Genomic DNA, 26,778 nt, shown 5'->3' on the forward strand with positions numbered 1-26,778 from the left:
CTTTCAGATGCAGTAAATGCATGTGCTTAGGCCTGACTGGACCTAGTTTCTGAACCATGTTGTGGCAATATTTTTTGTGCCAGCTTTCTCTTTGCAGGACGTAAAGGAGGGCCATAAATGCCAAAATGGCGTTTAACGAGCCTGAATCCTGATGCATTATTTTTGTATCGTCTTCTGTCATCGCAGAACGTGAAGGAGGGCCATCTTTTATTAAGGCCAAAGCCGAAAGGGCGTTTGAAATGTGTGGTGGTAGCTTGTGAAGTCACTGATATAGCTCATAAATCCAACGATCTTGTTGTTGTTGGCACTAAATGTACGTATGCGTTGAAGATCTTGTTGTCGTTGGAACTAAATGTACGTATGCGTTGAAGTGGTTGTTAAATAGCTTTTTTTTTTTTTTTTTTTGTAAACTAAATAGCTTTCTTTTGTATACTAGAAATAGCTTTCTTTTGTATACTAGATATCATCACACCGGGCCGGTTGATAGGGAAGACAAGCGGTGTGACCGCTCCGTCCCCAAATCTGTGTCTTTTCGCATATTAATAATTAAGAGGACCAATTTTTTTTATAAATCTATATTTTTTACAAAAATAATAATACATATCATAAATAAAATTGAAAAATGTCTAAAAATATTTGATATGTATATAGTTTTATTTTCATCACAAAATCTACAAAATATAACTGATTAAATTTTAAAAATATTTTAAGTATTATCTAAATATAAATTTTAAAGGGTAATTTTTTTTGTCCTAAGACCATAACAGTGTTAAGCCGGCCATGCTCACCGATAGGCACAACAATTGTTCATGTTTTTAAACCTGACCCGGACACTGAACCGGACGACTTACCGGGTCGCTGAGTCGTTGGGTCGCTGGGTCGACCGCAGGTGAACCGCAGGTTAATAAATGAATTAGTTATATTATATGATAATATATTAGTTATGAAAATAAATATATAAAAACTAAAGTTTAATATTTTCTAAATATTTTTTAAAACATAAAATAATAGTTTGGATATGTATATACTTTATGTTTAAAAAGTATTTAGCAAATACTTAACTTTAGTTTTTATATTTTTATTTTCATTTGACATGCAAAATATCAAAAAAAATCGTTTAGACTACTTAAAATTTCTGTAACAAAGTAAGAGTTATGACATCTAAAAAAATCAAGATATAAAACTCACAAATATTTAAATATCTAATGTGAATAATAAATTAACTTCAAATTCAAAATAAACTAAAGTAAAAGATCATTGTAATAAATTGTCAATACCAGAAATAAACTAACATCAAATCACAGCAAATAATTTTGGTGTTCTCCATCATCGTTCACTTCATTTTTTTTAGGTCACATAGTAAAAAATCTTCATCAAAATCTAAAAATTACAAATATAAAACTGAAAAGGAAAAACCTATTTTTTTTGTCAGCACCTAACTTTTTAATTGAAAACTTAGAATATAAAACATAATGTAAAAACTAAAAAAAGAGTAAAAGTTATTTATTGGTTCAACTGGTGGTTCAACCGGTATCGAGTTCTGGGGTTTAGTGGGTTTTTGCCGGTTTTTAATAGTTTTTGCAGGTTTCTAAATATTGGGTTTTTCATAAAATCCAAACCGGATTTTTTCTGGGTCACCGAGTTTACCGGTTCAACCGCGGATCCGGGTCGGGTTTCAAAACACGCCTAAAGGTATTTAATTATAAATTGCATTCTATCAAGGATTTGTCAACTTCTAATGACAAGATTTTGTTTTGCTTTAAAGTATTAAGAATATGTTTATGTCAACGCACAACAAAACTCAGTACGAATTGACAAAATCATCTACTATTAGTTTAGGGGTTTCAAAATCTTTGACAATCATCTATTATTAGTTTTCTAAACACTAACTGAAAGTCAATGTTATTCAATTATACAAGTAAATGTTGAATTTACAAAAAAATAATTTAAACTTATTTTTATTATTATAATCATTTATTTTCAGAATTGTAAATTATATAAAAAAATCAATCAAATAAAATAACATCATTTTATTTGATTTACAAATCCATATATGATTTAATCCTTAGAGAGTATAATGATTCTTAAATCAAACAAAATTTAATTAGTATTTGTAAATCTAAGTTTTTCGGATTTATGTATTTATATTTTTGGCATATTTTTTTCTTAAGCCACTAAAATTTATAAGTAAAATGTAAGCGTAAATAAAATTTAATTTTAGTTAATGTTGAGAAATTTCTAATTAATAACATATGACTTGAGCAAAAAAATTGAAATCACAGATACAATAACACTAACACATATTTTGCTTGGATTTCTAAATCATCAAAATTCAATGTTCAATAGTCCCTACTAAATCTTATTTTTATTTCGAATAATAAACAGTTGTACGTGAACTAATTTAAATTCAAGAGTTATAATTGAAGACTCCACATAAAGATGTGTGAGGAGGTCTGTTTTTTTTTGTGGTCATCGTCTATTTGTTGTATTGGTCGGTTAAGATATTTGTTTTGTGCGTGTTTAGTTTTTTTTTTTTAACTAGGGGACTTCAAACCTAGAACTCACACTATCTCCAAAACTTATGAAACTTTGGATTTTCCCCACTTAAGACATCGACGACGGCCAACCAACCATATGTAATTCATAAGTGTTTTATTGATTTTACGAGGTTAACAGTTACTTTTTTTTGCTCGGTTAACAGTTACTTAATACTCTAGAATTCTTTCCTTCGGACAAAATGGAGAAATGAGTGGGACAATAACCTGAAGACTGAAGTTATATCTTCATATAATAGAGTACTATTTTACATTTTGCTGACTAAAAAGAGAGTATATTATTAATACAAAACTTGATTTAAAAAAAAAAGTTGTATTCAAGTATATAATAAGATTTATTATTATAATTTATTGCTATAGAAAAGTATTTGAATTTTAAAATCTTATAAAATAATAAAGTTTTCAAACCAGAAGTGCATGAAGCATTGGAGATAAAACCATTTGAGATTTTCTACATTCAATAAAAACTTAATGAAAATTTCAAATTTTGTATGTGGCACTTGCCCGGTCTAGTTCTCACCTAGAACCACCCCTGCATAAGTAGTATAATAATATTTTTTTGGGGATCAGATCAGCTCCTGTGAATCTGTGAATTATGTATATATATACCCACAAAACGCCTCGTAGTACCATTTACTTCATTCCAAAGCTATCCCAAGTGTTCATCGAAGAACGATACCAACGCACCACTTGTAATATCTCTCACATCCTCTCGAGTTGATACATATATATCTTATTGTACGATGATGAAGTTATATCATATAATATCTAGATCATTCTTCTGACTCTGTGCTTGGTGTATTATATATGTATATATATATATTCTTATTGCAAAATCCTAAGTATGATCCATTGATGCAATTGTATTTACCTATAAAGTTAGAATTACTGTCTTAGTGTTTTATGTAGTTATAACCTTTTAAAAAATATAGTTTTCCCATGTGAATATATAATATCTTTTTCTTTCCTGCTGTTTAAAGTGGAAAAATGTGGAGGTTGAATATAGGAGAAGGAAGAGGAGAAGATAATCCGTATTTGATAAGCACTAACAACTTCGCTGGTCGGCAAATATGGGAGTTTGATCCAAATGCCGGCACGTCAGAGGAACTGTTCGCCGTCGAGGAGGCTCGTCGTACTTTTTACAATTGCCGCCATCGGGTTAAAGCTTGCGGTGATCTTTTATGGCGCATGCAGGTACGTTTTCCTTATTATTAGCGTTATTATTGTTTGTTTAATACAACACTATGTTTTTCTTTTACCAAAAAAAAATGTTTTCCTTATTTCTTATAAATTTATGCTAAACATAAAAATTTTGATTTTATTTGATTCAATATTTATTTGGAAAAAATATATTCGAGTTGTACTTTTCATTTTAATTAGTTTTAACTATTTCGATCTGAATAAGACATATATATAGGAAAAACTTCAAGAACATATACTTGTAATCTGATTTCAGTATACAATTGTGGAAAATATATTAGTAGATCAAGGTGGAAAAATTGTAAGAATATTGAAAATTTTCATTATTATTTATTACTAAGTAACATATGGGAGGATTTTTTTTTTTTGGCAAACTCATATGGGAGGATATTAGAACAATATTATATGGCTGTTAATTTTACTAACTTTATTTTAAAATTAATAAAATTATCCAAAATTATGTTATTCTGGTCTGAGTTATTTTAATTATGTATATATTAGAAATGCTGACAAATTAAATGGAAAAATTTGGATAAATATTTCAATATAAGATTTTAATTTTAATACTACACTCTTATTTATACTTTTTGATAACTACACTTTTATCTAAGTAAATTGACTAAATTATCCTTTTGAAACGTTTATATTTATTTAATATTTTACTAAACTGTGATTAACTTTAGAATTATGAATTTAAATTATTTTAAAATTTTAACATTGATTTTTAATTTTTAAATAGTATTTTAATGTTTTTATTTTATAATATCATATTGTTGACAAAATCCTATAAGATATATTTTATATTTATTTTAATAATTTAAAAATAAATAAATAATAAGCATGTCTAATATTTAATTTCTCGTTCACTATTAATTTAACAAATAGACATAATGAATTCCATGTAGTTCTTAATTCTTCATAATATATTCCTGGATGTAATTTGATTTTACATATTTTTATTTTGATCTGGTCGAAATCGTCTCTTTTCTTGCCAACATCAATTTTGTTTGGTCTATGGAATTCTAACATGTCTATTTATAACAATCACATCAAAGTACAAAAATAATGAGTAACAAATAAGAACATCAGAGATATAGCATTTTCAAAAGCACTGTCTGTATTTTGGATCTACTAATAGCAAGAGAGACACAAATTAGTCTACGATCTTGTTACAAGAGAATCTCAAATTATAATAAAGAATTAATCGGATAGATAATACCAGCAACAACTTTTTATTTATATAGCTAAAAAAACTAACAATAGAAATACTTTAACATATTTCATAATAATAAAGATTTCTTATCTTACAAATTTAACGTAAGTGAATCTTGAATATAAGCAATCTCAACGATAATAATATCTTAATTTAAAATTTAAACATTATAGCTAAAATTAGGATAAAATTATCTTTTTACATATAAAAAGTGTAGTTTAAAAAAAATGAGATGTATTTTTCAAATTTTGATTCATAAATAAGGCATTTTGAAAATTATTCCTTTTTAAATAGACTAATAAGCTAAATTAAGCTAGGATATATAAAATATAAGTAACAAAAGATAGATTTTTAACATAATCATATAATATATTGGGAAATCCATGAAATGTAACTAATTTTTGTTTCTTGTAACTTAAATGTAACTAAATTTCCTGTAAACAAAATAATAAAAATTAATTCTAAATTTTCCTACAAGTGGTAGTATATTTGCCTATGACAATAAATGATAATTTAATTTTCTGTAACTCAATACGAGTTGCTGATATTTGAACATAATGATACCATATTAGTTCCTCAAGGAGAAGAAGTTCGAGCAAGTAATCCCGCCGGTGAAGGTCGACGATGCACAGAGAATCACGAAAGAAGAAGCGACCAATGCATTGCGACGATCCGTTCACTATTTCTCGGCGTTGCAGAGCAGCGACGGCCACTGGCCAGCTGAAATCACAGGTCCACTCTTCTATGTTCCGGTCATGGTAAGTTTTTATGCGGGAAAACCATTCTTGGACTACAAGTAAAGGTTTGGTAAAAGAAATTGAGTAATTGAAGTATGTGTTTTTTCGTTGTTGTTGTTGTTGCTGCAAGGTGTTTTGTTTCTATATCACAGGACATCTTGATGAGATGTTCACTAAAGAGCATCGTAAAGAGATGCTTCGATACATATATTGTCACCAGGTACAGTGTTGCACTAGTTTACCTGAGTACAGGAACTGGAAACACTGATCTGGTATTAACTTATGTGTTATATTTTGCTTCTCAGAATGAAGATGGGGGTTGGGGATTACACATAGAAGGCAAGAGCGGTATGTTTTGCACCGCACTGAACTACATATGTTTGCGTATTCTTGGAGAAGGTCCAGATGGAGGACCAAGAAACGCCTGCAAGCGAGCAAGGCAATGGATTCTTGATCATGGTGGTGTGACTTACATACCTTCTTGGGGAAAGTCTTGGCTCTCGGTAAGATTTTCAGAAACATAAGCATGACCGGATCTAAGATTTAGTGGGCCATAAACATTTTAGGTTAATTTCAATAATTTGTTTTGGTAATTTAAGAGGCCATGCAATATATGTATAATAGTTCTTTAAAATTTGGAGGCCAGGACGAATGTTTCATGTGGTTGAGAATTAACCATGCACATAAGAAATATATATATATTCAAAAAGGTAGTTGTGTTTATATCCATTATATTGTATTTGTCTGTGTAGATACTTGGAATCTATGATTGGAGTGGAACCAACCCAATGCCTCCAGAGATCTGGCTCCTACCTTCTTGGCTTCCAATACATCTTGGTTTGTTATTTTTGTAAAATCTTGGAGTAATTTCTTTTGTTGTGTGATATGATGTTTTTGAAGTAAGAAACAATAATAACAACAGGGAAAACTACATGCTTTTGCCGGCTGGTTTACTTGGTCACGTCTTACTTTTATGGAAAGAGATTTGTTGGTCCAATAACACCTCTTATTCTGCAACTTCGAGAAGAACTCTACGTACAACCTTATGAAGAAATCGATTGGAATAAAGCACGACGTTCATACGCAAAGGTTAGTTCACGCTTTTTTATTTGTTTCTTTCTTTCTCTGCAAGATTCTTATGTTGTACCATGTAGGAAGACATGTATTATCCACATCCTTCTATTCAAGATTTTGTATGGGATAGTCTTCACGTTTTCGGCGAGCCTTTGCTTACACGTTGGCCACTGAACAAGCTTGTGAGAGAAAAGGCTCTTAAGGTAGTGGTGGATTACATACACTATGAAGATGAAAATAGCCGGTATATCAACATTGGATGCGCTGGGAAGGTGAAACACATTGAGTAGTCCTTTTAAACAAAAGTTTATAAGACATGACAAGAATGATATTTAAGAATATGTATGATCTGACTAAAAACAGGCAATGTGCGTACTTGCTTCTTGGGTTGAAGATCCAAACGGAGAATATTTCAAGAAGCATCTCGCTAGAGTTCCAGATTATTTTTGGATTGCTGAGGATGGGATGAAAGTGCAGGTAAAAGTCTTATATATAGTTCTAACCTATATATGTATACGCTCAATCACTAGGTTACTTGAGTTCCAAGCATTTATGATGCAGAGTTTTGGAAGTCAACTTTGGGACACATCACTTGCGATTCAAGCTTTACTTGCTAGTAACATGTCTAATGAAACCGCTCATGTACTCAAGAAAGGACATGATTTCATTAAGAGATCTCAGGTAACTTCATATTATACTAGTGCTCTATATAGTTAGTTGAATATATATGTGTTTATTCCTGAGTCAAAGAACTTTGAAGATCAGAGAAAACCCTTCGGGAGATTTCAAGAAGATGAACCGACACATATCCAAAGGAGGATGGACTTTCTCTGATCGAGATCAGGGTTGGAATGTTTCAGATTGTTCAGCCGAAGCATTTAAAGTAATCAATCACAAAACACAAAACTTAGAGATCTTGTTGTTGTTCTAAGGATAATGTTTGTCTCAATTAACATACATCTCTTCTTGGTTTCATATATAGTGTTGTCTTCTGCTCTCCAAGATGCCACCTGACGTTGTTGGCCCAAGAATGGATCCTGAGCAGCTATACGATTCTGTGAACCTCTTACTATCTTATCAGGTGAGAATATCAATCCCTAAGACAAATGTTTTATGTTAAAATGACAAATGAAATCAAACTCTTGTGACCATTGCTTTATTTGTAGAGTGAAAATGGAGGTATGACAGCATGGGAGCCTGCCCGTGGATATGGATGGTTAGAAGTAATAACTTACTGTTCTACTTTATCTACAAATAATATTAAGAGATTTTTTATCATCAGACTAAACCCATATCCTTTTTTGTAAATATGTGTTCCAGTTGTTCAACCCTACAGAGATGCTAGCTGATCTTGTTATCGAGCGTGAGTACGTGGAATGTACTTCATCGGTTATCCAAGCATTGATCATGTTCAAGAAACTATATCCAGATCACAGGACCAGAGAGATTGATAGAACCATTGAAAAGGCGGTGCAATTTATAGAAAACACACAAGAAGCAGATGGTTCATGGTACTGTCCCATTAAACTTAAAAAAGAGTGTATATCTAAGGCCAAAGCATTAATCAGGACAAGTATCTCATTTTTTTAACTGGCAAAGGTATGGAAGCTGGGGAGTATGCTACACATATGCAACATGGTTTGCTCTTGAAGGCTTAGTAGCAGTTGGTAAAACGTATGAAAACTGTTTGGCTATACGTGAAGGTGTTGCCTTCCTTCTCAAGAAACAAAACAGCAGTGGAGGTTGGGGAGAAAGCTATTTGTCTTGCTCTGAAAAGGTACTGTCTCTTTTACAATCTTTTCAACGTTTTAGAAAGTGCTTTAAGCAACAGAGTCTTGAATCTTGTTGGATAATGCAGAGATACATAGAGTTGGAAGGAGGAAGATCAAACCTGGTGCAAACCGCTTGGGCATTGATGGGTCTAATTCAAACGGGACAGGTTTGTCAAACATTTCTTGATTAAAGTATATGTTTAAAATGAATGTCATGTTTTAATGTTTTGTTATCAGGCCGAGAGAGATCCAGTGCCTCTTCACCGTGCTGCCAAACTTATCATCAATTCGCAGTTGGAAAACGGAGATTATCCTCAACAGGTACTAATATGATCTCTCTCTCTTTTTCTACATCCAAAATATCATATTGACCAAAGAAATTATTTTTACTTGAATTATTATTATAATAACATATGTTGCTGCTTGTGTGCAGGAAATGACAGGAGTGTTCATGAAGAATTGTTTTCTAAACTATGTCACCTACAGAAACATCTTCCCTATATGGGCGCTTGCAGAGTACCGCAAAGTTATTTAGCTTTTGCAGCTACTCAAGATTTTTTAGTTATACACATTATTTCACATAGTGACCCGGTCATGTATGTTGTTACACTCTTTTCTTTTTGGTCTCTTTCCATTGGATTGTACCATGAATAAAACTATATTCAAGAAGTCGTCTTCGCTTTTTAACGGGAGTGAGAAAAATTTAGAGTCCGTAGTACTCATAAGATAAGATACTAAACTCAGATAGATAATGGACGATACACAAAAGAGTCTTTAAACATCCAAACACTACAAAAGCCACAACTCTCGTTTGGTCCACACTGGTAAACTTCAGCCGATCGAGACAGATAATATAGCTTTGAATGGGAGATGGAGAAGGTGCTGAAAGACAAGTTTTTCTTCTTCTTTTAAAACTACATTTATTACATTATGTTTTGCGAGGAGGCGGTGAGCTGCTGCTGCTACTGTTACTGCTGCTTCTTTTCCCTCTCAGTGGCCTACACATTTAACAGCCAACAACAACAAACTCATTCACATCAAAGATGATCACCACTGTTAAGCACTGCACATATTGTCTTTGATATAACTAGTGCGAACAAATATTTTCACGTTAACATATCAATCACGTGGAGCTCAATAACTAGTGTCCGTTCCAAATGTTTACTGTGTGTCTTTCATCAAGATATGGATCGACTTTACTACACATCTAAACAATGAGCATTTTCCTACTAATGCATTCTGCAAACATAAAGTGTTTCCAGTTAAGATGAGGAGTGAGGACTAGTGTTCAGTAAAGAAAGTGTTTACCTTCTAGGACTGCGGCTCCTTGAAATCTTCCTAGGAACCTGTGAGTTTCAATAACGCACACAAGAAAAAAAAAATCAAAACACTACTCAACAAGGCATCAACATTTTATAGCTAAAAAGTATCTGCAACAAGCCCTTACCCTTCTGGGACTTGGCGAACTAGAGTATGAAGATGACCTCCCACGTCTCCCAGCTGGACCTCGTCCCCTGCTTATAAAGAAAGACACATTTACACCAATAGCATACTCCACATAGATCTATATAACTTATCATATGCGGTATATATGTGTACAGGAATCAATATGTCACAAAACTACATGCAAGGATAACACAAAGTAGGAACTTGAAGTATACTAGGAAAAAACAAGAGCAAAAGACATGTCACGACTCATATCATCATAGGTACTATCTCAGCTATGTAACTGCAACGAAATAAAATCCCGGAGATGTCAAAGGTAGCCCAAAAAACATTCTTAATGGGTTTAAACATACCTGCGGGGTGAAAGCGACCTTGAACGAGAGCGAACAGGTCTACGAATTGGGGATCGGCTACGTCTGCGGATTGGAGATCTTCTTAGAGGACTGCGTAGTCTCCTTGGAGGTGACCTGAAACCAATTCAATATAATTACAAAACTGACACTTTTTCTAGCTCCAATGAACCAGCCTACAACGCAGTAGTTCCTATCGTCCAAACACTACTGCTTTGTAGGCTGGTTCAGTAATTTTTGTAATTATGAATGGACTTACCTTCGTCTTAGAGGAGGAGGAGACCGTCTACGAACAGGGCTGCCACGGATTCTTCTAGGGGAGCCCCTGTTGATACATAAAAGATGAGCGATTAATTTCTAAAATAGCCACAGAAAACAAATGGTGCAAACAGCTGACCTCGGAGGAGATCTACGTCGTCTTGGAGGAGAAGATGGCGATGCAGCCCTGCGTCTAGGTGGTGTATCACCACGCCGGCGGATAGGAGAGCTTGGCCTTCGACGAGGGGGAGAATCAGGTAATCTTCTAGGTGACGCGCCTCTCCTAGGAAGAGGTGATCGCCTTCTTGGAGAAAGTACTGGTTTCCGTTGCGGAGAAGCTAATCACATATTGATGAGAATCATTGACACAATTAAAACATATGTTACAGCAATAACAAAAATATAAACAAAGACGTACTCTCTCTTGGGCGCCTGGGCCCATCTTTCTCAATGTCAGCACCGGCACTATCAGATTTAGGAGCCTCTCTTGAGACAGGTTTAGGGGGTGAAGATACTTTCTGACGCGGTGGCAGTGTGAACTTTGCTTTGACAACATTTCCATCAATTTGACCCTGCGTTAAATAAACAAGACAAGTATAAATCTTTTCAGCCATTATGCTAAGTAAATAAAATAGTGCATGCTCATATTTGGAAAAAGACATACACCATCCATAAACAGCTGAGCTTTCTCAGCACCCTCTCTTGCCTTGAACTCAACATAAGCATATCCTTTTGGAAGATTAACCTGTTAATATGCAAATGAGTTATGAACACGTAATGCCAGGAAATAACAGAGAACATCGAAATAGCAGCTTACAGCTCGATCCATGGCAAGTTCCACATGAACAACTTCACCAAAGTTGCCTAAAATTACGAGAACGAAAACTAATTACTAACACAGAGTGTGAAGTTTTAAAATGTAGCCAATCAAGTTAGTCAGCAGAAAACTACAATAGCAATAATGCCAGTGATGGGCTATGACAATAACGACCTATATGAAAAGATCAACCAACATACCAAATATTTCTTTGAGATGGCCTTCATTCACATTCCTGCTGAGAGAATCAACATGGAGAACAAGTGATTCTTGAACAGGTGCAGCTTTCCTGAAATCATAATTCGATTGTGTTAACTCAGCAAAAAGTGAGGATCTAATTGAAAGCATTAAACTACATATCAGTTGAAACGGTAGCGTTTTACCTAGAGGGTGAAGAGGCTCCTTTAGACTGAGGAGGAGGAGGAGAGCGACCTCGCCTACTAGCAGGCCCAGCAGAACTGCAAAGATAGATCAGAACATTCACGCCACGCGAATAAGAATTTTACACATAATTATTTAAATATGATAAATGCAACAGTACCGAATTCAAGAATTGGAAAAAAAAGTTAGAAAGACAACTCTAACCTTTTACCACGAGGAGGAGGACTGCGACTCCCAGAGCTAACGCTCCTGGAAGGAGATGAAGAAGAAGAAGAAGAGAGCGATCTGGAACGGGAAATAGACCTGGACGGAGTCGAACGAGATCTGGAGCTGGAACGAGAGGAAGACCCAGAGACGGAAGGTGAACGACGTCCACGACTTGGTTTCGCCATGGGGCGATTATCGAGCAGAATCGCGAAGACGACGAAACTTTGCTTCAAAACCCTAAAAGCGGATAAAAAGAAAAGAGAGTTACTGTGAATTTTACTCTTTTTTTTTTTTACAAGTATTAAAAAATTCCGCGAGATGAGTGATACGTGGCGGGTAATTATTATTTTAAAGGGCTTTTCTTTTATGAGTGCATTACCTACTGGGACACTTTTTTATCTTTTTTTACACCTTAAGACACTTTGTGCTGGTGAAACACTTTCTCTGAACAGCTAGCTCTTTCTTGACATATATACCCTTAGTGAGACAAGAAACAAAATTGTCGTTTAGTGTCTTTGGGGTAATTACAAATCGTAACTTTAGTTTTGGTCTAGTTATTTTTCTGGTTATTCTATCTATATTTTATGTTATTCTTTTCTTACCTTACTTTATGATTTCATTTAGATTTATCTTAATTTCTAAAATATATAAAACAAAAAATAATTGCTACATTAATTTATATATAAAATTCTCTATTTTTCAACATCCATTTTCATATATTTTAACATACATACAGAAAAAAAAAAGTGGATATAGACACTAAAATATGGATGATATGAATATGGACAACAAAACTTAGACAAAACTTAGACAAATGAATTGTGGATGGTATAATTTTGTTGCTTCAAGAAATCTGGATCTCAAAGAAAATGAATTGCCGACAATGTAATTTTGTCGATGTGGATGAGACCACGAGAGCTTGCCATTTTCTTCTCCACAACGAAGCTCGGACCTGCTCGCTGTCGCGTCGTCCCCTCCACACCGGAGCTCGGACCTGCTTACGGGGAGCAGGAACATTTGTGGATCTTGTTCAATGGTGACTCAGAAGAGATGATGGCCACGAAATAAAAGAAAAGGATTCTGATTCATGGAGAAGGGGACTGAAATGGATTTGAGTAAAACATGACAAGGAATTGCAACCAGAAAAATCTAGAAAAAGGTGGAATTAGGGTTCGTGAATTGAAGTATATTTGGGACTTTTTTCGATTTTTTTGGTAATCATAAACTTAAATACAAGCTTCGTTAACGTGTTCGGCGGAGATCCGAATCTGATGGTCTTTGAACCTTCAAATCTGGTGAAGTTGATGGAAGGACTGTGACAGACATCATTTTCTGGGCTGAGGAAGAAATCGGAAACGGTGGAGGGTTAAACGGCATGAATAAAAAAATAAGAAACATGGATTGTGGACAAGTTGGAATGATGGATCCATAACTTGATTGAAACTGTTGATAATTACATTTAGATGGTAAAATGAAATTATATCGAGGTGAGATATTCTTTGTTTCAATTGTGTTTTAATTTAGTATTTGTTGTCGGTGAAGAAATTGAACACAAAAGAACAATAAAGATAAATAAATTAAAACACATATAACTGTATAATATATATAGAAGGATAAAATGGACAAATCAACCATAATAAGTGTGTCACATGTGCATTGTGTCTTATACTGTAATTGAAAAGACAAAATGTGTCCCTCAATGTAAATTTTTCTTTCTTTTAGCTTATAAGGCCATGGCTAACTTTTTGATGGCCTTTTAGGCTTTTTACATGTTGTGTTTCCTTTATGAAATTTTTACCCTCAGAGACACATTCTGTGTTTCCAATTTCACTCAGAGACACATTGTGCTACAACACACTTTCTTTTGCTAGGTTTACTAATATAACCTCAACCTTTAGTTAACTAGATGACTCAACCTAACTTTTAGTTAACTAGATAACTCAACCCAACCAATTCTCTCTCCAAACTTTTTAAACTTTTTACAAAACCCGTTGAACACACCTCTCTCCAATCTCACCTTATCTTTTCCCCTTTTTACAAAACCCGATGAACCCTAATTATTTTCTACGGCGACATCTTGTAGATCCAAATTTCATAATCTGAAATTGGCCCCAAATCTAATTTCATAATCGAAGTTCTGCCCAAACCCTCCTCTTTTTGATTTGCTGTCCCTCCTCACGGAAGTTGGATTTGTGTTTCGTCTTTCGCGTTATCATCTTCTCAGAGACTGCTCTCGACATCAAAAGTCTAGAAAAACTACAATTGGAAGGTTAGACTCCGCTCCTTGAACTTATTGATCCCTCTCCTCTTCCGACAGATAAACTTATTGATTCACCCGACAGATAAACTAATTGATTTACCCGAGAGGAGGAGGTGGTGGTGGATGCCGTTGTGGTGGATGTAGATACAGAGGTAGAAGACGTGAGGATGAAGAGCTGGTGGTGATTATGGATGCCGTGATGGTGGATGCTATGGTGGTGGATGTTGATACGGAGGTGGAAGACGTGAGGAGGAGGATGTGGTGGTGGATGTCGTGGCTGTGGATGCTGTTGTGGTGGATGTGGATACGGAGGTGGAAGATGTGAGGAGGAGGAAGTTGTGGTGGATGCCGTGTTGGTGGATGTTGTGGTGGTTGATGTGAATATGAGGTGGAAGACATGAGGAGGAGAAGGTGGTGGTAGATACGGTGTCCACGGAAAATTTTGTAACTTTTTCACGTTCACATAAATTGTGTCCACAGAAGTGTGTTCGACCACTGAATTGTGTCCACAGAAAATCTTAATCGTTGTTTCATGATAATGATGAATGATGAATGATTTTACAGAGAAACTTTACTAAATGACGAATCAGATCCATAATGTATCGATTCACAAATTTTTTTCTTCTTTATTCAATTTATAAATATCTATTACGAGCCAAACCAATATGCCTCTTCTGACCACAACTTCTCTAACCACAACCCAACTTCATGGTTTCAACCACAACACCCATGTAGCCATAACCTCTCTAACCACAACCCACCTTGATGGTTTCAACCACAACACCCATGTAGCCACACCTTCTTTAGCCACAATCCAATCTACATGTGGATGCTATTTTGAATACACCACCACAACCACAAACAAGACATCCATAACCAAAATAACCGTGACTTCTGAAGCGATCTGTTCTATCTCTTATATCTCTCCTCGCCTTATCTCTCACCTTCGTTGAAAAACGAAACCTACAACAAGTTACGTTTAAGGAACAACATTTATTACGAGCCAAACCAATACGCCTCTTCTGAGCCATTAGATCTTCTTTTAAAAAATGATCCGACGGTCAGGAAAGAGACCCTAAAATCCATACAACTACTTTTACTTTTGCACCTTTTTCATTTATTCTAATTGAGGAGATATCTGGTTTGGTTCTTTAAAGGACTTTTGTGTCCACCAAAAAGACAGCTGTCCAACAATGTGTCTTATATCCATAAAGTGCTTTTCAGCGTTAACAAAAAACACAAAGTGTTTCTCAATGTAAACTTCTCTTCGTTTATTCGTTTTGCCATTAATTTCATGAATTTTGTTTTTTTTCTTCTTTCAAAATAAAAAAAAAGCTATGAAGTAGCAACTCGTAATTTAAAAACTCAACTAATCATTAGAAAAATGTTCTAATCGATTTAACAATGCTGGTAATCAAGAATTGTCTAAACTATGGTCGCACAACCATTCCGCATCGTATTAAAAAAATTATGGTCGGTTTATGTAAGTTAAAGAACTTATCAATAAAACATTAATAAAAAAAAAGAAAGGGAAAATAAAATACACATCCTTTTCAAAAGATAAAGCTGGCAACCGCCCAACCCCACATCACCACCTCCTCTCCTCATTCTCCTAAAAGAAATTTTTGTTTGGTTTCAATTTTGTCAAAGTAACCCAAATTTATCCATCATTCATTCATTTCCCTCAAATCCCAAACTTCTCTCGCTCTCATCGTTCCTGGAGGCAGCAGCCAATTCTATCTGCTTTCCTCCTCCTCCTCCAGAACGGTTCGTTTCCTTTTTTCCGCTGTAATCCGATTTTGATCTGAGATTCACAGTGTCCTAGTATACATTTAGGGGTTCAGGATTTCGAAAAAAATTGAATTTTTTGATAGCTGCATCGTTTTAGGGTTTTGTTTTCTCCGTTCAACTCTTTTTTTTTTTGGTCTAATCTGGGTTTTCCGATTATTTCTTTCAATCGATTCCAAGTTTTGTTCTTTTAAAATAAAGCTAAGACTAATAATACTGGTGCTGGATTTGGCAGTGGGAGTAGTAGTACTATTCAAACAAGCTTCCGCGTCCATGGATCTAAAGCAGATTGGAGATATCTCTACAGGTTTTGTTGATTCTCTATTATTCAAGTATACTCTTTTTTTTTTTTAAGTAGCTTTTATCTCAAGCTAGCTTGATCTCCATCTTCGATGGTTCATGAATAGAGATTCATTCCTGGTTTGCAACAGTTTCATCTCCTAATCAATTCATTGCTGGAGTAAAGTATTATCCTTTAGAGATCCACATAGCTTAATTTGATTATTTCTTTGGTGCAGGTGGTGATTCTGTCTTTGATGCATCTCAGTATGCCTTTTTTGGGAACCATGTTGTTGAGGAGGTTGAGCTTGGTGGCTTGGATGACGAAGAAGACGAGTTTCCTCTTGCTGCTGCTGGGATAGGACAAGATTTCGCCTTTCATAAGGAAGAGGTTATTATTTATTATACCTCAACCCCATCTTTTTTTTAATCTCTTCCATGTCTTCATGTGTGACTTACAGTTCTCCTCAATACTTGCAGACTGAACTTTCCAGAACTCTCTCCGACGTTGATGATCTTGCTGGCACATTTTCAAAGGTCAGCTAGCTTTAAACCAAGCTCTGATTAATTGTCGTACTCCCATCATCTCGTGGTTCTCTTTGCTTGTGCTCGAGCAAGAACTTATTTTCTTGAAGCTTATAACCTGAGGAGTTTTATTCTTTGCTGTTACAGCTGAATAGGGATCATGACGGACATAGAAGCACGGTACCAATAGCTGACAATGGATCAAGACAGAGTGAGTTATTATGTGCATTGAATATTATCTCTTTACACAAGGAACAAATAAATGATATCATTGTTTGTTGCATCAATTTTGCTCATCGCATACTGTCTGTAGGTCAGAGCTGATCTTAAGTTTCTCTATGGGGAATATAGAGGATGTTCTATTTAGTTGTGTTCATTACTTGAGAATTTTATGGTGTGATAGATTTCCAGCTTCCAGCTCATTTTTCTTTATTCATGTTGTGGTTGTTTGGGCATCACTTTTGGGATCTTCCGTGTCTTGTACTAAGGCTTTAGGGTTAGCAGTTCACTAGATCGGTAATTAACCCCTTTATCATTCATCTTTCTTCCTAGATTATTTTGTTGATGGACGGAACCAGGGGGAGGAGTTGCCAAATTTGTATGGCCAGCAGATACTGGATTCCAATGACAAAAGGTGGATATCTCAGCCTTTTTCTACTCCAGATCTTATTGAGCAAAGAAACCTGCACCGAGCAATATCATATCCTGAGCCACAGCATCTCCAGCGGCCGCAACAGCATCAGCAACAATTTTCCAGCGAACCTATTCTTCTGCCAAAGTCATCTGGTGGCAGACCGCCAGATCAGCAATATCATTCTGGTGGGCCTCATATGGGATCTCCAAATCTCTCCCCTTTTCCAGGTTCTCATCCTCGGTTGGTTGGCATGCATCATGGGTCACCACAGCTCCCTGGAAACGTGCCTCAGTTTCAACCTCTGAACAATCGCCCACCAGCTCAATGGATGAATCGGCCAAACATGTATCCTGAGGATACTTCTGGGATCATGAACAACATGTTGCCACAACAACAGTTACCTCATCAAAACGGTTTGTTGCCTCCACAGCAGAGGATGCCTCAGATGCCGGTTCACCAGAATAATATACCACATCCGATGCAGCCTCATGGGCATTTGCCAGGAATGCAACCTCAGTTTTTTAATTCCCACCTTTCTCGTTCTTCATCCTCAGGCAGTTATGATGCAATGCTTGGGTTTGGTGATATGCGGGAAGCAAGACCAGGATCAGGTCAGGGGAACAGACAAAACATGCGGTTTCATCAACAGAGTTTTGATGGCGGTCTTCAAAGGAGAGATAGTCGTTTCCGGTCAAAATACATGTCAGCTGATGAAATAGAGAACATGCTAAAAATCCAGCTTGCAGGCACACTTACCAATGATCCTTACGTGGATGATTATTACCACCAGGCTCGTCTTGCTAAGAAACCTGAGGGTGAAAAGCAGAAGCATCGCTTCTGTCCGAATCATTTGAGAGACCTTCCATCTCGTGCACGTACTAACAACGAGCCCCATGCGTTTCTTCATGTTGACGCTCTTGGTCGAGTTCCTTTCTCTTCTGTCCGCAGGCCTCGTCCTCTGCTTGAAATGGATCCTAAATCTGGTAACCTGGAGCATAAGGATACAGCCAAGCCTCTCGAACAAGAACCAATGCTTGCAGCTAGGGTGATTATTGAGGAAGGTCTCTACCTCTTCCTGGAAGTAGATGATATTGACCGGTTCTTAAAGTTCAATCAAGTCCAAGACGGTGGAAACCAGTTGAGGCAAAAGCGGCAAGCTCTGTTGGATGGGCTTGCAGTGTCGCTGCAGCTTGTTGACCCTCTCGGCAAGAATGGGCAAAACGATGGGATTGAATCTCAGGATAACCTCGTGTTTCTGAGGATTATCTCCCTTCGAAAGGGTCGGAAGCTACTTACAAGGTACCTCCAGCTTCTTATCCCTGGCAGCGACCTGATGCGAATAGTTTCCATGGCCATTTTCAGACACTTAAGGTCCTTGTTCGGAGCTCGGTCGTCAGATACCGAAACCAGGGAAACTACAATCAAACTTGCGAAAGTCATCGTTTTGTGCATTCAAACCATGGATCTTGGACCCGTAAGTGCGTGCCTAGCAGCGGTTTCTTGTTCTTCTGAACAGCCACCGCTTCGTCCCTTGGGTAGTCCCGTGGGAGACGAAGCTACGGTTATTCTCAAATGTGCACTCGATAGAGCTGCCGAGCTTCTCCGTGCTAATCATTACAACAACGCAGGCATGAATCTGTGGCGTGCGTCCTTTGATGAGTTCTTCAACTTGCTGATGAAACATTGCATCAGCAAGTACGACAGTATAATGCAGAACTTGAATTCGCAGTTGTCACCACACTTTGGCGCAGAGATGACTGAAGCTGCTGCACAAGCCATTGTCAGGGAAATGCCAATCGAGCTTCTACGTGCGAGTTTCCCACACATTAGTGATGAGCAAAAGAGAATACTTGTGGAGTTCTTGAAGCTTGGTAGCCAGAAAACGGACACAGTCATAAGTCAATGATAGTAAGAAAAAACGAAAGTTCCGCATGGAGCAGAACTCTTCTTTCTTTGATTTCTTTTTCTTTTTCTTGATGACATTAATGATGTGAAAGAAACAGGAGAAGTTTGCATGTACAGGGAAGGTTTAAAGCTTGTTTTACATAAAAGATAGCAAATGGCAGTTACTGTTCTATGTTTGGATGTGTTTTATTTAAGATGACTGAGAAGGTCTAACGGTTTTGATTTTTTCCTCGGGACCAAAATCTTACTTTGGTTTTTGTTTCATTTTTTTTTTGTCTTTTAATGTGTGTCGAACAAAGTGGCTGATAGTGTAGCTAAGTGTTCTTGGGGCTGTGATGTGTATTGCCTCTCGATCAATTCAAATGTACCACCATGGTATTAGTAGGTGAATTGCAGGCTAATAAACAAGCCTCGTAGAACAATGATCATTGTTGAAGTAAAAGAATGGGTGATATGTCTGGCTATGAGTTCGCTTATGTATTCATGATTCTCATGTTCATGTCTTACAAACTTAACTTTATGACCCATCTCAGAAAAAAAGAAAGGTAAAATATGTCCCGAATAAAATACTACTCCTAGTGTGTTTCAAACGTTTGTATTTCTGCTATATTTTTTCGTTTTGACTTTTGAACCCAAGTTTAAAGAACAACTTGTTTGAGAACTTGATTCTCTTGTCCATTTACGTTTAAACAAAGGCAAGGTTGTAATCTTAAGCCTGAGAAGCAAAGAGTCTTAGGTAGAATATGGTAATTGATGGAAAAAATGATGAATCCAATGTAGTCCAAGCTATTGTATTATCACAGCAAAAGCCAAGGTTTTACCTATAAGCCATTAAGGTTTTACCTACAAGGCTATACTGTGATGAAAAACAAACATATTATTAAAACAAAGCCAAAAGAGGCTCATCACACTGTTGAAGTACAATGTCAGACAAATACTAAAGCAAGAAACTTTAAAGGAGAGAATCACAACAAACTCAACATACTACTAAGCTTCAGTGAGATGAAAAAGCTTGCTACAGATCAGTAGGAGTACATCATGAAGTCTAAAGCTAAATTCTAAATTCATTGTCCAGAATGTTGATGGTTCCTGATCCTGCTTGAACGCCTCACTGGTGTTACCATCTCTTCCTCTTTACGACCACTCCTCTTTTGTATCTTCTCGTATGTTGTGAAACTTCCGTATGAGACAGAGCCCCCTATGGAGTATTCTGATGCCGATGAAGCCATTGATTCACCGCTGTCATTACTCTTCCTACCTCCACCGCTTTGATATTCCTTAAGCTCATCCCTGTTGCTGCAGCTGCGTAATGACTTGTCCTTGTGGAAACTGAAACTCATCTCAGAAGGGAATGATGATACCTCCTCTCTTTTCCTGTCATCATTAACTTCCTCTTCCTCCTCCTGAAAGTTCAGTGAAGACAGCCTTTCCTTGATCAGATTCTCTACTGGCGCATGCTCAACGTTTACCTCTTTAGCGTCAGAGATTGTTGTTGGTTCATCTTCTTCTTGCATCACAGGTTTTACCTTCTTGTTAGCTAACAAGAAAGCAGCTGCTGCAGCAAGCATAACCAGCACAGTCGACACCAAGACTATCACTTTCTTCTGGTTGTTCAACAGTATCTCCTTCCAGTCTTCTGCATTAACAGAAAGTTCTTCACCAATCCCACTCTCTTCTTCCAAATCATTACCATCTACATCACTAGTTTCTGCTGAAACATCCAAGCTGGCTTCACCAGTTTCCCCAATACCTCCTTCTTCTGGTACATTGTCAGAGTTGGCTAATGCACTAGTGTCTTCTTGCTGGTGACCACTGATTGCAGCAGGCTCCACATCATCAAGATGGTGTCCGGTGGATTCAGATTCTTCCATCATCTTCTCATCGTTTTGGGCTGATGTAGTTTCATGTTCATGAACTTCATTTTCTTCATATTCTCTCTGCTCTTCAACACCATCAGTATCTTGGCCACCACTCTCTTCTTCTTCAGAAAGAGATTCTGAATACACTTCACCCACATTCATCTCTGTAACTGTGGCCAAAGTGATCTCTCCTCCTTCACTCTCTTGCTCCAGTTCATTGCTATCCTCTTCGTAGACATCTTCAAGTTCGGTTTCACCACTGCTCTCCAGTTCTTCAGGCTCCTGAGTAACACCATTCTCTTCTTCTGTATCCATTTCAATGCTCACGTCTAGGCTATCCACTAGCGACCTAGCAACACTGATCTTACCACTCGTTGGCTGGAAAACAGCATCAGACAATCTTGTCTCTTCCAAAACACCAGTAAGATTATGGAACTGAAACGGACCATACCCTTCTTCTTCTCGTAGACTAGAGATCAACTTATCCATGTAAACAAGTGATGATCCAGCCCACATCCCAAGCTTCTCACTCAACTGCTCAAAGCTCTCTCTTGCGGACGTTGTGATCTCTGGTGGGATATGAAACTTGTAGAATTGTGAAGCTTGACTGATGTTAGGCTGAATAATTGTCACCGAGGAAACCAATAACGTGTACGCCACACCAAGAACCAAGATCCAACCAAGCAACTTGGATATCTTGAACCGAGATTGTCTTGGGACCTGATGAGTTTCTTCTGCTTCTTCAGTGCTTTCACCAACCACTACTTCTTCTTCTTCTTCTTCTTCTTCTTCACTCTCCACTGCTTCCAAGTGCTCCTCATCATCACTCTCCTCTAGGGTTACTTCACCCTCTTCTTCTACTGCTACTACACCTTCCTCCACTTGTTGGCTTTCCACTGCCTCTACACTCTGCTGACAAGCAACTTCCTCTTCGTGCTGGCTCTCCTCTGCCTCCACACTTTGCTGAGAAGCAACTTCCTCCTCTTGTTGGCTCTCCTCTCCAGACAAATCAGTATCAGCAGAAGAGCTATCAGAGCTAAAAATCTCCTCAAGCTGCTTACACTCCTCAGAAGCATGCTCGAGTCTTGGATTTGGCCTATAATGAAGAAACTGAGGCCTCGGCGACAAGTAATTCTTCTTCGGATCGTAAGGCGTCACCGACGCATCAACTTCATTCGCCTCAAACGCAGGGAACGTGAACGGAACCGAAGCAGGGAGAGGACTAACGTCGAAGCTCGAATCATCCATATCAGTAACAGTGACGTCATGAGACTCCCCCTCCTCCTCCTTCTTCTTTTCACAGATAAAAATCTGATCTTTATCTTTATCTTCTTCCCCAATGAAGCTAACCACATCACAAAACGTGACAGAAGACCGAACCTGAGGATGTTGATGATGGGTTTTGTCGAAGGAACGAGACAGTTCGTTCTTGTCAGACAAGATCTTCTTCCTCGGTGACGGATTGATCTTGGAAACAGCAGAAATGGTCGGCGACATGAAGTTCTTGGAAGCCTTTGGAGCTTTGACCACCGCATCTGAGATCTGGTTCTCCTTATCCCCAGACTCGGCCCCCCGGGTGAGTTTCCCAGGAAATGGGCTGGCTCGAAAGCTCCGCCGCATCAGATCTCCTGTCTCGGAGTTTCTTGGTTTAGGGTTTGGACGGGAAGGGATCGAAGGAGAAGAAGAATCCATGATTGATGGTTGAAATCTCTAGGAATGAGTTATTTAGAGGATCTCAGTTCTTTTGCTCGTTAAAGGAAAGAAGATATCAAGAATCTGAAAGATTACGTTGGATGCTTAAAAGATCCCACAATTTTGAATTTTAAAAGGACAGTGAGGAGAGATCGTAACGGCTAGTTGCACGTTTGGCGTATTTATGTTATATATACAAAATGGTTTTTATATTTGTAAATTGAACCCCTTGGTTTTCCTTTTTTGAAACAAAACCTCTTCGTTTTCCAAAGGTTTCAATTATCTCCCATAAACTTTTAAATGTGATATGCTCTGTGATTCACTATTTTAGTGGGGGGTTTTGCAGTGGCAATATAAGGATAAGTTACCATTCTATGTAGAATAAGATTGAATACGAGCATTTTTATTCCGTTTGATTCCTTGAGAATTTTTTTTTTTTTAACCTTGAGTTTGTGTCTAAATTGGATTAATGGTGTAGAATAAGATTTGAATACGAGTATTTTTATTCCGTTTGATTCCTTGAGAAGTCTTTTTTTTTTACCTTGAGTTTGTGTCTAAATTGGATTTAGTGGATAATATAGAAACATTTGAGAAGAAATTGATGTTTCTCAAAACATTGAGGTCAACTTTAAAAATATTCTATTCAATTGGTATTGATGAATCACCGTTGTCTATTTTGGACGGCTTCGATGAAGACACGTATGATCCTTATATAAACTAGCCGTTAAGGCTTTCACTTACGAAATAAAAGAACAGAGCCGTTGGCAACCCTTTTTTAAATAGAGAAAATTAGAGGTGGGTACTTTACCCGGTATCCAAAGTGGTATCCGAACTCGATCCAAAAAATCAGAACCAAAATCCGAACTGAAGTAGCAAAATATCCCAACGGGTATTGAATTATGAGAGATTGGATACCCGAACCCGAATGGATAATATTCGAACCCGAATGGATATCCGAAGATAACCGAACATATATATAATTAACCTTATATTTCTAGTTTACATATCTTATTTTATATAAAATATTTATATTGATACTACACATAATTTAAGTTCATATGGTATATATACAATTACGAAAAAAATGATTTGTTATTCACTCAAATGCATGTCAAGTTTTTTATTTCAAAAAGTTACATCCAAAATTTAAAAACAATAATCAAATTACTATCTTTTTAGTTTCAAAATGTTATGTCCAAATATATTAACCGTTCAATCTAATAAAAATAAAAAAAAAACAGTTAAGTGAAAGTTAAATTAGTTAAGTGAAACTTATATTTTTAAATACAAGAAATTTGAGAAATGAAAAATTTAATTTTTTTTCTAAAATCTAAATATCCGAACCCGATCTGAAATAACCGAATCCCAACTAAAAATATCCGAACCCGACCCGAAGTACAGAAATACCCGAACGGGTTCTATACCTCTATATCGAAATATCCAAAAATCCGAAATATCCGATTCAAACCTGAAAGGGTACCCGAAGTTAGAGAATGGATCTTCCAAAACAAACTCTATGTGACTTTAGTTCTCTAGTGATGGGATGTAGAGAATTCCTTATTTTCGGCTAGGGTTGTTTTGGGGACCATAAACCTCTTTATATATAGAGAATTAATTTCTAATTCAGCCCTTCATTAAACTAGAAATTACTTAAGGTATCCACATATAAATATTTCATAACACTTATGCCCAAGCATTTTCCTTATTCACAATAGTGACCACTTAAATATGCTAATTGATTAATGGCTCTATCATATTTATTCCTTAACATATGTGACCCCACTAAATAATCTTACATATTTATCATCAAATTCTTTTAGGTCAACTTTATTATCAAAATCATATTCATGATCTGTCTTTGAAGATTCTTCTGAATTGCCTTGTTAAGAAATCTAAATAATAAACTTTTTTTTTTTTAACGTCAAAAGGCTATTCTAAAATAATAAACTTATATGACACATTTATTATCAAAATCATATATCCTGATATTTTCTTGATTACCACAATATGTGCGTCTAACAAAATCGAGTCGAACTTGTCATTGGCCTAACTGATGAACTAAGACCCGGTGAGACGGTTTTGGAACAAGCTAAAGACTTAACGATATAAAATTAAAATAATAGAGAGAGAGCGAGATTCAGATGGTAGTGCATGATGTAAAATTCATCAGAAGATGTCAGAGTTGGATTGTTCTATGGTAACATCATCATCATCATTATCATCGCTCTCTACCTCTCATAATTTTTTTTGAGAAACACACAAAAACCAATAGTACTATTGACAAAAAAAAAAAAAATGATACTGAATCAGAAAAAAAAACATATTTGCAACTTTTCGGAACCTAAAGGAGTGAGATTTATATAGTGGAAAACTATAGGGTTTTGAGTTCTATTAGCTTCAAGATTAAAAGCCCTCATTTCAATCTGTACGGGTTTGAATGAGGCTACTGGGCTTCCATCACTCGGCCCAATAGTATTAAGAGTTCATTTATATCGTCAGGGTTCGTTTTACGGGACGTCATAAAAGCTGGCAAGTTGTTTGAATATGACATCATCGTCTCCTTAGCTCAGAAAAAACAACAAAACAAAAAAATTTCTCTTCCCGTTTCTGTACACAAGGATTTAAAGTGTCTAACTTTACTTTCTCTTAAATCTCTAGATTTTCTTTCCCATGGCTGCCCCTGATGAGGACCAACGTTTTATTAAGCCTTTCATCTTACATAAGTCAGCTAAATCATTGGTGACAATCTCTCTCTCTCTCTATCTTTCTTTTTTTTTGCTTGCTTTCTTCAGAGTAAAATAAATATTTTGTACATATATTTTTAAGAAAATTTAGAGACTTATGGGGTTTTAAAGTTAAACTGCTTTTGAGAAAAGAACTTAAAGTCGCCTTAAATTTTGTTTTTGTTCTGTAGCTTCAAATTAGCCCAAAAAAGCAGAAATGTGTCATTATCAGATCTGTTGTTTGGTGGCTCTTTGTTTTTATATATCATGTTATATTCTTACTATCTTACTTTATTTATTTAGATATGATTAGAGCGCCTTAGCTGCCGAAAGAAAGTATTTATTTGAGACTGAAAACATTCAAGACTGTTTATTTTTGGAACTAGAGTCTCTTGTGTTGTGCGTTGCTGCTTCTATTGTGTGTTCTGAGAGGTTGAATTTGTATGTTATCATATATGTTAAGGCGATTCCGTTGGCCTTCAACGAATACTTTCCGGATCCATTGCCAAATACGGTGGAGCTCCTAGACTACTATGGGAGATCCTGGACGATTAGGATGAAGAAAAGAGGAGAGACTGTGTTCTTAACTGTTGGTTGGGAAAACTTTGTAAAGGATAACGAGCTTGAAGACGGGAAGATGATGGAATTCATCTATGATTGCGACCGGACCTTTTATGTTGTCATATTTGGTCATGGCGGGGTTAGCGAGCTTAGAGTCTTTCCTCAAGCCGTAGTAGATGTTGGTGACTATGCAACCGGCGAAGAAGAAGAAGAGGAAGAGAAGAACAAGAGTAACTGAAACTTGAGTATGTATCATCCACGTAGGTGGGAAGCAAATGCTGCTTTTTAAAGTTAGTATATCAGTTTATTTATTTGAGTCTATTAGTATATCAGTTTATTTATTTGAGTCTATGTAACAAGATGTTTAATCTAATGAACACCAACCCTTTATTGTCTGCTATAAATGATAAATCCTTGTTTAGAACGGTTTAGAAGATGGATTAAAAGACTCTTGTTTGTTTATCATTCATGTGATATTTGTATTTCACACAAGAGAGTGTTAACAAAGAGAACGAGATAAAGTATTTGGTAGCAAAAAAAAA

General features: G+C 36.4%; 5 protein-coding genes across 5 annotated transcripts; 3 read left to right on the forward strand and 2 right to left on the reverse strand.

Annotated features, from left to right (window-relative positions):
- Window positions 1-2,680: 2,680 nt before the first annotated feature.
- LOC106351358 (beta-amyrin synthase 1) lies at window positions 2,681-9,289 on the forward strand. The gene is made up of 18 exons (XM_013791169.3): window positions 2,681-3,247; window positions 3,536-3,749; window positions 5,541-5,726; window positions 5,836-5,925; window positions 6,011-6,208; window positions 6,458-6,542; window positions 6,628-6,794; window positions 6,860-7,051; window positions 7,143-7,256; window positions 7,341-7,460; window positions 7,540-7,662; window positions 7,762-7,860; window positions 7,946-8,002; window positions 8,100-8,290; window positions 8,379-8,556; window positions 8,638-8,718; window positions 8,789-8,872; window positions 8,985-9,289. The coding sequence occupies exons 2-18, from the start codon at window positions 3,543-3,545 to the stop codon at window positions 9,084-9,086; spliced, it is 2,274 nt and encodes a 757-aa protein (XP_013646623.1). The 5' UTR covers window positions 2,681-3,247; window positions 3,536-3,542; the 3' UTR covers window positions 9,087-9,289.
- Window positions 9,274-12,458, reverse strand: LOC106346758 (serine/arginine-rich splicing factor SR45-like). The gene is made up of 12 exons (XM_013786182.3): window positions 12,008-12,458; window positions 11,806-11,880; window positions 11,623-11,711; window positions 11,423-11,469; window positions 11,270-11,350; window positions 11,024-11,177; window positions 10,745-10,943; window positions 10,607-10,672; window positions 10,351-10,464; window positions 9,999-10,065; window positions 9,860-9,897; window positions 9,274-9,549 (listed from the first exon to the last, which is right to left on the reverse strand). Exons 1-12 carry the CDS (start codon window positions 12,193-12,195, stop codon window positions 9,480-9,482), a joined length of 1,188 nt encoding a protein of 395 aa, XP_013641636.1. The 5' UTR covers window positions 12,196-12,458; the 3' UTR covers window positions 9,274-9,479.
- A 3,376-nt stretch (window positions 12,459-15,834) lies between these two features.
- On the forward strand, window positions 15,835-19,575 carry LOC106346757 (protein PAT1 homolog). The gene is made up of 6 exons (XM_013786181.3): window positions 15,835-16,037; window positions 16,294-16,365; window positions 16,577-16,728; window positions 16,818-16,874; window positions 17,010-17,073; window positions 17,415-19,575. Exons 2-6 carry the CDS (start codon window positions 16,332-16,334, stop codon window positions 19,400-19,402), a joined length of 2,295 nt encoding a protein of 764 aa, XP_013641635.1. The 5' UTR covers window positions 15,835-16,037; window positions 16,294-16,331; the 3' UTR covers window positions 19,403-19,575.
- A 685-nt stretch (window positions 19,576-20,260) lies between these two features.
- LOC106346756 lies at window positions 20,261-23,120 on the reverse strand. The gene has a single exon (XM_013786179.3). It carries the CDS (start codon window positions 22,950-22,952, stop codon window positions 20,466-20,468), a length of 2,487 nt encoding a protein of 828 aa, XP_013641633.1. The 5' UTR covers window positions 22,953-23,120; the 3' UTR covers window positions 20,261-20,465.
- A 2,348-nt stretch (window positions 23,121-25,468) lies between these two features.
- LOC106351357 (B3 domain-containing protein At1g16640) lies at window positions 25,469-26,660 on the forward strand. Its single transcript, XM_013791168.3, has 2 exons — window positions 25,469-25,691; window positions 26,139-26,660. The coding sequence occupies exons 1-2, from the start codon at window positions 25,623-25,625 to the stop codon at window positions 26,472-26,474; spliced, it is 405 nt and encodes a 134-aa protein (XP_013646622.1). The 5' UTR covers window positions 25,469-25,622; the 3' UTR covers window positions 26,475-26,660.
- Window positions 26,661-26,778: the final 118 nt, after the last annotated feature.

The sequence above is a fragment of the Brassica napus genome, chromosome A6 (assembly GCF_020379485.1).
Source record: "Brassica napus cultivar Da-Ae chromosome A6, Da-Ae, whole genome shotgun sequence".
NCBI classification, from domain to species: Eukaryota; Viridiplantae; Streptophyta; class Magnoliopsida; order Brassicales; family Brassicaceae; genus Brassica; species Brassica napus.

Coding starts and splice junctions, on each gene's coding strand:
- LOC106351358 (XM_013791169.3), top strand. CDS start 3,543: ATGTGGAGGTTGAATATAGGAGAAGGAAGAGGAGAAGATAATCCGTAT. Junction 5,727..5,835: donor TCTTCTATGTTCCGGTCATG/GTAAGTTTTTAT, acceptor TGTTGCTGCAAG/GTGTTTTGTTTCTATATCAC. Junction 6,795..6,859: donor CACGACGTTCATACGCAAAG/GTTAGTTCACGC, acceptor TGTACCATGTAG/GAAGACATGTATTATCCACA.
- LOC106346758 (XM_013786182.3), bottom strand. CDS start 12,195: ATGGCGAAACCAAGTCGTGGACGTCGTTCACCTTCCGTCTCTGGGTCT. Junction 10,944..11,023: donor GCCCAGGCGCCCAAGAGAGA/GTACGTCTTTGT, acceptor ATATGTGATTAG/CTTCTCCGCAACGGAAACCA. Junction 9,550..9,859: donor AGGAGCCGCAGTCCTAGAAG/GTAAACACTTTC, acceptor TTAAATGTGTAG/GCCACTGAGAGGGAAAAGAA.
- LOC106346757 (XM_013786181.3), top strand. CDS start 16,332: ATGGATCTAAAGCAGATTGGAGATATCTCTACAG. Junction 16,366..16,576: donor GATTGGAGATATCTCTACAG/GTTTTGTTGATT, acceptor TCTTTGGTGCAG/GTGGTGATTCTGTCTTTGAT. Junction 16,875..17,009: donor TTGCTGGCACATTTTCAAAG/GTCAGCTAGCTT, acceptor TTGCTGTTACAG/CTGAATAGGGATCATGACGG.
- LOC106346756 (XM_013786179.3), bottom strand. CDS start 22,952: ATGGATTCTTCTTCTCCTTCGATCCCTTCCCGTCCAAACCCTAAACCA.
- LOC106351357 (XM_013791168.3), top strand. CDS start 25,623: ATGGCTGCCCCTGATGAGGACCAACGTTTTATTAAGCCTTTCATCTTA. Junction 25,692..26,138: donor ATAAGTCAGCTAAATCATTG/GTGACAATCTCT, acceptor ATATATGTTAAG/GCGATTCCGTTGGCCTTCAA.